Below are 10,722 nucleotides of genomic sequence, written 5' to 3'. Positions count from 1 at the left end.
CAATGTTATATCCGTTTCAAGCGTACGACGGTGATTCAACAACTCTACGTGTTCTGCTGTGCTCACCACAAGTGTAGCTACCGTGTGTCACCATACAGTGCTGTCACAATGCCACTGGTTACAATCCCCGTTCTGTACCTTTCGTTCCCATGACTTATTTCGTCTATCAAAATTTTAAATGCACGTCATCTCGGAGCCAGTGATTGTGCTAGGAACTTACCCATCGACATACCTGAAAAGCACACCAGGGAGGATACGTGTTTAGAGATGTTCATCACACCTTTTCTTTGTAATAAAAAGAAGGAAAGAAATAGAACAACCTGAATATCCACTTGTAGGGATCTGTTAGGTAAATACAATGCAGTGTATCATGGAACTGTTAAAAAGGATGGGGTAGATCTGCCAGAGGTTGCTACCAAAAGATGCCTAAAATCCATTAGATGAAAAAGTAGGAGGGAGAACAATCTATACAATCTAATTCCTTTATCCATACGTGGATATGCATATGCTGGTATATGCAGAGGAATATTTTTAAAGAATATCTAAAAACGTATTAACAGTGGTTGCTTTTGGAAAGAGATTGGAGGTGGAGAGGAGAGGGAGACTAACTTTTTATTTTTTAGATACTTTGTGCTGTTTAGAATTTATCGTTTGCATAATGCTAAAAAGTGTTCCTGCAATTGTGGTACTGGTACAGGAACAAACAGATCAGTGAAACAAAATTAAATTTCCAGAATTTATATGCATTCATAGGAATTTCACGAGTAGTAACAGCAGAATTTTAATTTATTAATGGACATTTCATTAAATGATATAGAGACAGCTGTTATTCACTGGAAATAATATAGTTAGACTCAAGGTCAACAGGAAAACAGAAACCACTCTAGATATTTCAAGCAGAAAGGGATTTACTAATGAGAGTTATGTTTCAAATCTGTTGGGAGGGCTGGGAGATAAAAACGGGAGAGTTGGTATCACCCAGAGGTCGGGAGTTGCAGGGAGGGGCTGTGCTGTCGCACTGCCGCTCAGGGGTCTGTACTCACCTGCCTCCACCACTGCTGCCGCAACCAAAAGAAAGACCTCCTATCTGTCCACCTTCCACTCTCATTCAAGTGCCTCTCACTGGAAAAATCGAAATTAGAAACCCACCTCAAAGGAGTCTGGGAGATGTTTGAAGCCTTTTAGCCCCTGCGAAATGGGAGAGCGTGAATAAGCAAAAAGGAGGTGGTTATTTCAGTTAATGGTGCTGTGAAAGTTCGTTATGCTTCTGGGAGAAAAACAAAACAAAAAGCAAAACTCAGTCCCTAATTTGCACTTTATACACACACACATTTCAGAAAAAATTAAAAATTAAAAAAATAACGAAAGCATCTGAATTAGATCAAGAAGACAAGGATATCTTTCTACATTATATACTGATACACCATTTAATTTATTGCAATGACTTTTATGATCCATGAAAACAAAGACTGTTCCATTGCAGGGTTAAAAGTGGGGAGATGGGGCCAAGTTTTGACAGCAAGGGATATAAAAATAAAATAAGATACTAAGAGTGAAGCCGGCCTGTAACTAGGCCCTCATCTCTGTGCCCCCAACTCCCAGGCCAGGTTCCATCTCCTCCTGTGGAAGAATGCTCTCTCCTGGTGACAGTATTTACCAAGGAACAGAAGTCTCCCTGAGCAATTCACTGAGCAGGAAGCTGGGTAAGGATTAGCACAGTGCATTAAATAGATGTATTCATACATACAACAGAAATGAAATTACAGAAGAGTCTTGCTTTTCTCCTCACCTTCTAGTTCCTGTTTTGGTGACCTCTGTTTTTCTACTTTTTACATTTGTTCCAGGCGTGCTTTTTTTGTGTTCTGATTTGAAGTAATAGGCCACATCTTAGGATCTTGAAAATGCCAGGATCTTTTGACCACTGTCCCCCAAGATGTACTTTGTAGAACACTATGTTGGGAGACATCAATGGAAACGCCAAGAAAAAAGTATTCTTAGGCAAATAAGGTTGGAAATTGCTATACCTCCTCTTGGAGAAAAAAAATATCACAAAGTATATTTCTGTATTAAAGGCACTTCTTTAAAGGAAAATTTAATTTTATTTAATTTCAAATGTTTCCCAAGTTTATTTTCTGCACAATACACAGACACTCTGGGGACAGTGTATGGTTAAAAAACAATGTTCCATTAACAATTTGTTAGATTCTGCTCTAGATCATCTTAAAAGAAAAAAAAAAAAGTAACGACACCAAGTCTCTAGAACTTGAAGGACTAGCTGATGTTCTCTCCCAATGGATGAGGAAGCTGGTCCTAATTTTCTTCTGTGAGCAGATTCTCTGATTTCAGCGAGGCCTTCCGTGTGCTGTCCAAGTTCAGATGCTGGTATTTTCTTTTAAAAAAGCCAAACTAAAACAAAGGAGGGGAAGTCCCATTATAGGCCTAAGATACCCATCTGTTTTAGAAAACCGTCATCTAGTTCTCTAGAACTTCTCACACCTCCTCTGAATTTCTCCCTGATAATCTGATCCTTCAAGATCAGTCTTAAAATGCTACCTTTCCACAAGCCTTTTCATTCTCCAGTCAGAAGTGATTTTCCACCTTCCTCTGAAACCCCAAACCTCCTTAACCTTTTTTTTTAAAATTTGAGTGAGAGAGCATGTTTGAGTAGAGAAGAAACAGAGGAAAGAGAAAGAGAAAGAGAAAAAGAGAGAGAGACACAGAATCTCAAGCAGGCTCCAAGCTCAGTGAGGAGCCCAATGCAAGCCTTGACCCCATGACCTAGGATCATGACCTGAGCCAAAATCAAGAGTCAGGCACTTAATGGGGTGCCTGGGTGGTTCAGTCAGTTAAGTGTCCAACTTCGGCTCAGGTCATATCTTGTGGTTCATGAGTTTGAGCCCCACATCAGGCTCTGCACTGACAACTCAGAGCCTGAAGCCTACTTTGGATTCTGTGTCTCCCTCTGTCTCTCCCCCTGCCCCACCCCAGGTCACAGTCTGTCTCTCTCTCTCTCTCTCTCTCTCTCAAATAAGTAAACATTAAAAAAAAAAAAGTCAGACACTTAACCCATTGAGCCACTCAGGTGCCCTGCTCCTTAACCTTTTTTTAACTTAACTAATTCTGCAAAATATTATAATTTTGGCTATAATGGATCTTAGTTATATAAAAATACTCAGCCTACTACAGATAGTATGGCCTCCTACAGCAAGAAATGCACAATCTAGGGGCAGCTGGCTGGTTCAGTTGGTAAAGCATGAGACTCTTGATCTCAGGGTTGTTAAGTTCAAGCCCCATGTTAGGTATAGAGATTACTTAATTATAAAAAAAAAAAATTGAGGAAAAAAATAAAAGGGAAACTCACAATCTACTAGGAACAGAAATAATTATGATACAGTGTGATGACTGACACCCGGAAGGGTTTCCAGAAAGTAGCTCACAGGAAAAGCACATAGCTCAGAAGATTGAGGAATCTCTGGGCTGGGTCTTAAGGGAAGAGTGTGAGCAAGGTGGGAAAGGGCATTGGGGTGGGGGGACGGCAGTATAGACAGCAAGCACACAGACACAAACCTATTTAGTTACACGTGTTTGGAGGAAAAAGCAAGACTTAAGAGTTGAGAAGGGTAAAGGCTGGAGAGTGAGGATCTTGAAAGCAGTAAAAAAAATGTCTGAACGCTAAAACAGGGGAAGGAAAGTAAAGGATTTAAAATAGGGGAATGACCATCAAATCTGTTTAAGGAAAATCTCTGTATCTTAATACTTCACATGAGTAGAACTGACCTTGAAAAGGGTGATTATAATCACAATCAAAACCAGAAGGCCACCAGCACTGCTTATAAAGATGAGGTGCAAATACTCCTTCTCTTTCAGGAAGATGATAGTGATCTAGAACAAGATACAGAGATCATCCAATAAGTCTCCTAAAGCAGATGAGAAAAAAATTCCACATGTTATTTTAAGGAGCAAAATATGAGAACTTGGCAACATTCTGTATATTGACCAAGACTGATGACAGTAAGGGAAAAAGCTAAAGTTTCCTGATGCAGCATCTAAAATTACCTAACGAGGCTTTCAGTTTCTGGTTCCACATGTAGAGAGCGTGGTAGGCGCCACTCCGTACTAACAAGTAAAAAGCTGAACAGACTGAAAAAGCAACAACTCTTCTTGGCGCCCTAAGAGAGGGGAGGATACTTGGCAAACTGCTGCCCCCAAGATTAGCGAGACAGATAGATAAATACAGGCAGTAGAGGCTTCCCAGCGCTGGGGTAGGAAAACCCAATCTGTAATTCATGAATTAATCATGAGAAGTTCAGTACTGACAACTCTCAGAGTTAAAACCTCCAGGGAACCCAGTCATATGGGAGCCTCCACAACACTATAAGGTTTTCCTCTAGGAGCTTGACCAGATTCCTACAGTAAATACTCGAAAAAAATCCCTTGATGCTTCTGGCAAGGGGAGAAGAAAAGGAACCATTTTGAAATAGGCCAGAGCACTCTGGCCTGCCATCGGGGGAAACTAGTTAATTGGAGCGTAACCTGCTAAGAGCGTAACTGACCCAGGGTAAGAGAAATACCCAACTCTAGGTATCCTGTCCCACCTAAGGGGACTAAAAAAAAATGAGAAATACTTCTGAGGTTCACAGCCCAGAGGTGTAGGTTCACAGACAGGAGCATGGGCTCACTAAAAGACTGAAATCTAATCACAGGATGGTAGAGCACGTGAGCACATCCTCCTTCCCCTCCCCCACACCTCACCACCACATCACTAAAGACCTATTTACAACAGTTCCTTTACCTGGTCCATCGTATCTGGTTATCAGGAAAAAAAAAAATTACCAGGAAAAAAGAAAGAAAGAAAAAATCATAAAACATATCCAGATGCAAAAAACATTTTTTTTTTAATTTTTTTTTTTTTTTCCTCAACGTTTTTATTTATTTTTGGGACAGAGAGAGACAGAGCATGAACGGGGTAGGGGCAGAGAGAGAGGGAGACACAGAATCGGAAACAGGCTCCAGGCTCCGAGCCATCAGCCCAGAGCCTGACGCGGGGCTCGAACTCAGGGACCGCGAGATCGTGACCTGGCTGAAGTCGGACGCTTAACCGACTGCGCCACCCAGGCGCCCCAAAAAACATTTTGAAGAGACAAAGCAAGCCTCAGAAGCAGACACAGAAAGGTGTTTGAATTATCATCAGACTTGGAATTTAAAACAACTATGATTAACATGCTAAGGGCTCTCACAGATAAAGTAGACAGCATGCAAGAACAAAACAAAGAACAGATAGGCAATGAAAGAGAGATGGAAATCCCAGGAAAGAACCAAAAAGAAATGCTAGAGATAAAAAAACCACTGTCACAGAAATGAAGAAAGCCTTTGATGGGCTCATTAAAAAAAAAGACTGGACATGGCCAAAGAAAGAATCTCTGAGCCAGATGTACCAAAAACAAAAAAAAATCCTCAAAAAGCAAAGAGAACAAAAACTGGAGGAAAAAAAATAACAACCCCCCCCCCCCAAAAAAAAAAAAAAAAAAAGAACCAACAGCACAACAAAATTATGTAAAGAACAAAACACTTTACACTATTTTGGTCAGTCAGGAGATCTGTTAAGGATTATCTGACAGTTTAACAGAGGTCCCAAGGGACTGGTCTCTAGGTTTGAGAGAACACTGAAAGAAAATCAGTTTTACATCCAGCTCTGCCACTCTGTGTCCTTGGGCCCCCAGCTCATCATCTTCAAAATGATGACCTATTTTAAATGATCTCTAAGTCCTTTCCAACTCTGTTCTGACATCATTCTGACAGCTCTTTTTGACCTTAGGGCACAAACCCCTAAAGTCTGATAACACGTTTGTCTCACATGAAATATGACAAAGACACTGGTCCGCTCTTCACCAAACTAAAGTATATGTTAAGATATGATAATGAATGCAAAATGGCATCCATGTATACTACAGGTGACCCTTCAACAACACAGGCTTGAACAGTGTAGGTCCACTTATATGCAGATTTATTTGTGATATAGTACTATAAATGTATCTTTTATGACTTTAACATTTTCTTTTCCCTAGCTTACTTCATTATAAGAATATAGTATATAATATAATAATATAATAAGACATCCAGTCAACGGTATACTATTAGTAGTTAAGTCTTTGGGGAGTCAAAAGTTATACATGGATTTTCGACTATGTGGGGAGCCGGCACTTCTAATCCTCAGGTTGTTCAAGGGTCAAGTGTACTCACAGAGTTCTTGTATTAGAAGCATCCCCAGCATTGTCGTCTAAAGGCTGTCTCAATCTCAAGAGTCTAAGCTCTCTTCTCACTAACAGGACTCAGCCGGAAAGCTCAGCGGATGTTGCTTCCCGAGACCCATTTATGGCCCTCCCAAGCTGTGGCCAGCATACAGACCATGCCCAGAGCATGTTCCCAGGACTTAAGTGGGGCCAGAGGGCCATCAAGACTTCTCTGCCTGCCCAAAACACTGAGTCCTTTCATGCAAGTGTCTAAGCAACAAGGTCGGGGATAACTGCTGTATGAGTCGGAAAGATGGACAAATTTACTCCTTTAAGGCCTCCTCCAATTAAGTTATAAATGCTGGTTACTTCCTAGGGTTGACCCTCCAGGCAACTATTTAATTCAGACGGAGCTGAGCTTAATAGGTGTAAGTTCTGGGCCTTGACAATAGAGAGGGAGCAAAGCAACACACAGGGAGGAAGAACAGGAAGAGAGCTGGTTTTTCTTCTATGTAAGAGTGAAGTGGGGGGGGTGGGTAGCAGGGGGAAGGACTTGAGAGTATGGGTTTAGGAAAATAATGAAAGGAAATCCCAAGGTCACAGTGGTATAACAGGCCAGATCTGAGTAAAAGAAATGCTCCTCTTTCTCAAAACCTCTTCCCCTTTTCCTCTTCTAAACCCACAGGTTCCAAAGGTACCCCAAAGCTACCCTGGTAAAGGTGAAGGAGAAGTGGGACACAGGGTACCTACTGCTTGCAGCTGAACACTGAATTTTTGAATTTTCTATCAGAAATCATGGCTGATCTAAGCTAATCATGACAGAGCTATTCCCCTTTGCCAGTGACTGACATGAGATCCAGTTCTCACTGACAAGATGTAAGGAGACAGCTGCTGGGAGTCTTTAGGAAAATTTCCCTTCCTACAAAGGGAAGTTTTGCTACTGATCTCTTGCTTCTTATTTTGTATCCTGACACATGAAAACGCAGCACTTGGAGAGGTGGTAGCTTTGTGCTGGCCACAAGGGAAGGTATCACCAACACAGATGGAAGGGCACAAGATTCAAAGGAGCCAGGCCGTTGACCAGACAAACAACAGATGCCCTTATGGTACCTTAGTGGGAGTTTTCCCTTACTTGCAAATGAAACGCACTTGGATACATTGGTATTTACACTCACAGGTTCATTCTACCCTTGTTGCTTATTGTCAGGAACAACTTAACACTTTGCTTAGGGTATTGAATTTAAAGAAAGGAAAATAATTATAAGGAATCTATGTATAGAAATAAAAGCCATCAGCAAGAGGAAGAAATAAATAATTCACAAATGTGCATATAAGAAACTGTTAACCATAACACCCTTTGGGAAGAAGGAGCTGGGGGCATGGGAAAGGGGGGGAATGAAGGAACCATTATTTTTCATTTGATATTTTTCTGTAAGGCTTGGATTTTCTTGCTCTTCTATTTTTTTTAATCTAGGCAGTGGGACAATGGGGCACTTCTCTTTCCCCCATATAATTTTCTGTATTGGAAATAGTTGAAAAGTGTTATTTCTGACATGTCTAGAGAACTGTTCATTTCTCGTCCCCCAGGAAGGAAATCAGAGAACCTAACATTTAGCAATCCAGCTCATTTTCTTGACATCCTCTCCAGTAATGTTCATGCCTGACTAAAGGGCCCATAGATGGATTCTCTCGCAAGCCAGGAGCACATCTAGGTTAAGTGTCAACAAGAATGACAGCTCAGAGTAGCACACACAGCATTTAGCCCATAGATCACAGACATTAGTATGATTTGTGGTCACACTTTTGCAAAAGAAATCCCAAGTGTTCCAGTATTTAGTTTAAGATTTATAAAAGAATCATGCATTCCTGAGTATTGTAACTGGTTAATACCATAACTAAACAATACTACACACGAGGAAGGCAATTAATGTATACAAAAAAATAATTTCTCACTTGGCAAATTTTAAAAATACAATACACTCTCAAATCAAAGTATACATAGCTGTTGATTTCAGCCTAGTTATTTCAGCTTAAGCCTCTTACTCAATTGCTTCATTTCACAGATGGAAAAATGGAGGTTGATGCTGGCTAATTCAAGGTCACAGAGGCAGCTCGTGGTAGAGTCAAGATCAGAGGTGTTAAGACTGAAAACAGGAAGAGTGCTGGTACAGGGGCTCTAAGGCTAGGCACAGTTTCCCCAGGACACTGTCCAGAACAACAGAAAACAGCCAGGGATTACCTTAGTTCTGTGGTTCTCTGCATTCAGCCCCTCATACAGAGATTTGTTGAAAGTTATTTCACCAAGGATCTGCAGTTCATTTACATCTCTCTGTAACTATAAGATAGAGGGTAGATAAAACATATTTTAGACATGGACTTACTATTTTTGAACAGCATCTTTTCCTTTATATGTGTTCCTTCTCCTGTACTCCTTTGTCTAGTTAGTGGTCTTGGCAACCACAGTTACCCAAGCAAGTATCCTGCAATCGTTCCCCAACTGATTTTCCTTTGCACTTTACCTCATGTCACAACACCATTCACCAGCCCCGAATCAGTTCCTGACAATTCTCCTTTTTGTTCTTTCTCTCATCTGTCTGTTGTCTCCAACCCTCATTGCTACTCCTTCAGTTCAGATCTCATCATTCTCATCTGGATCACTGTGAGGTGTTACACTCGATCCTCCTATTTCCCACTTTAGAGTGAGTGATCAGGGAAGGCCTCTCTAAGGTAATGCCTGAGCTAATTATAAGAAACCATGCACATAAAGATACAGGGGAAAAGCACTGTCATGCAGAAGGGACAGCAAGTACAAAGATCATATGGCCAGAACAATATTGGAGAAAGGACAATATCTGGAGTATAAGAAGTGGGGAGTGGCAAGGGGAGTGGCCCTGGGTGGCTCAGTTAAGCATGTGACTTCAGCTCAAGTCATGATTTCACAGTTTTGTTGAGTTTGAGCCCTGCTTTGGGCTCTCTCCTGTAAGCACAGAGCCCACTTCAGATCGTCTGTCCCCCTCTCTCTTTACCCTTCCCATGCTAGCTCTCTCTCTCAAAAATAAATATTAAAAAAAGGGGGCTGGGTGGCTCAGTTGGGTTGGACATCCAACCATTTCAGCTTGGGTCATGTTCTCGGAATTTGTGAATTCAGGCCCCGCATCAGGCTCTATGCTGACTGACAGTGTGGAGCTGGCTTTGGATTATCTCTCCCTCGCTCTTTGCCCCTCCTCCTCCCTCCCTCCCTCCCTCTCTCTCTCTCAAAATAAATGAATAAACTTTTTTTTAAAAAAGTGGGAAAGTGGGGCGCCTGGGTGGCGCAGTCGGTTAAGCGTCCGACTTCAGCCAGGTCACGATCTCGCGGTCCGTGGGTTCGAGCCCCGCGTCAGGCTCTGGGCTGATGGCTCGGAGCCTGGAGCCTGTTTCCGATTCTGTGTGTCTCTCTCTCTCTCGGCCCCTCCCCCGTTCATGCTCTGTCTCTCTCTGTCCCAAAAATAAATAAAAAACGTTGAAAAAAAAATTAAAAAAAAAAAAGTGGGAAAGAGGAGAGTACTAGGAGATAAAGTTGAAGTAGCAAAGACTAGATCATGCAGTACCTTGCAGGCCACTGAAAAAGTATGTGTTTTAGTCTAGAAGTATTAATTTTTTAATTAATTTGTTAAAAAATATTTTGAAGACAGCACACGCACAAGTTGGGGAGAGGGGCAGAGGGAAGGAAAGAATCTTAAGCAGGCTCTACGCTCTGCACAGAGCCCAACATGGGGCTCAATCCCACGACCCTGGGATCATGACCTGAGCTGAAATCAAGAGTCAGACCTTCAACTGACTGAGTCATTCAGGCGGCCCTAGTCTAGGTGTATTCAAATGTCACTTTTTTTTTTTTTTTTGAGAGGCGTGGCACAATGTTTACTTTTAAAATAGCTGTTATGTGAAGAAAGATTTGTAGAGGCCATGGCAAGAGCGCAGACAAGAGGAAAAGGCAGGTTACTGTAATAGCTGGAGCAAAAGATGGTGGCCAGAACTACAATAGTAGCAGTGGAGATGGAAAGAAGTGAATGGATTTAGAATACATTTTGGAGGTGGAATGATAGAACTTGCTGCTGTAATAGATATGGGGATGTAGGAAAGGAAGGAGAGAGTCACAAGTATTTCCTAAAATAAATAACTAGAGTAAGTTACCCTACTAAGTTACCCCAAGTAATTGAGTGAAGAACAGATTGAGGCAAAAAGTAGATCGAGACACCTGTTTTGGACATGTTACATTTGAGATACCATTAATTTTTCTCCGAAAGATAGGAGATGCACGCGAGGAACGAGTCACATCTGGAGCATTTCACCATCTCAAGTACCTGCTGAAATTGACTCAAGTAGAGCTCTGCAGCCACCGTTACGTTTTCCTTATTTGAAGTGATGACACAGCTCACTGAATGCCATTTTTTTCCATGCTGAAAAGGAAACTCTGGTTATAGTTAGCACAATCCCTTTTTGAGTGCAAAAG

The 10,722-nt window shown here is 41.5% G+C and overlaps 1 protein-coding gene across 1 annotated transcript in view; it reads right to left on the bottom strand.

Annotated features, from left to right (window-relative positions):
* Positions 1–2,066: 2,066 nt before the first annotated feature.
* Positions 2,067–10,722, bottom strand: part of ITGAE (integrin subunit alpha E) — a 73,521-nt gene continuing 64,865 nt past the window's right edge. The window contains 4 exon segments of the mRNA XM_030294854.1: positions 2,067–2,406; positions 3,778–3,882; positions 8,470–8,565; positions 10,574–10,669. Coding sequence (XP_030150714.1) covers positions 2,311–2,406; positions 3,778–3,882; positions 8,470–8,565; positions 10,574–10,669 — 393 coding nt within the window. The 3' untranslated portion in view covers positions 2,067–2,310.

The sequence above is a fragment of the Lynx canadensis genome, chromosome E1 (genome assembly GCF_007474595.2).
Source record: "Lynx canadensis isolate LIC74 chromosome E1, mLynCan4.pri.v2, whole genome shotgun sequence".
Taxonomy (NCBI): Eukaryota; Metazoa; Chordata; class Mammalia; order Carnivora; family Felidae; genus Lynx; species Lynx canadensis.
Note: the sequence above shows the minus strand (reverse complement) of the source record. Positions and strands in the feature narration are given on the sequence as shown.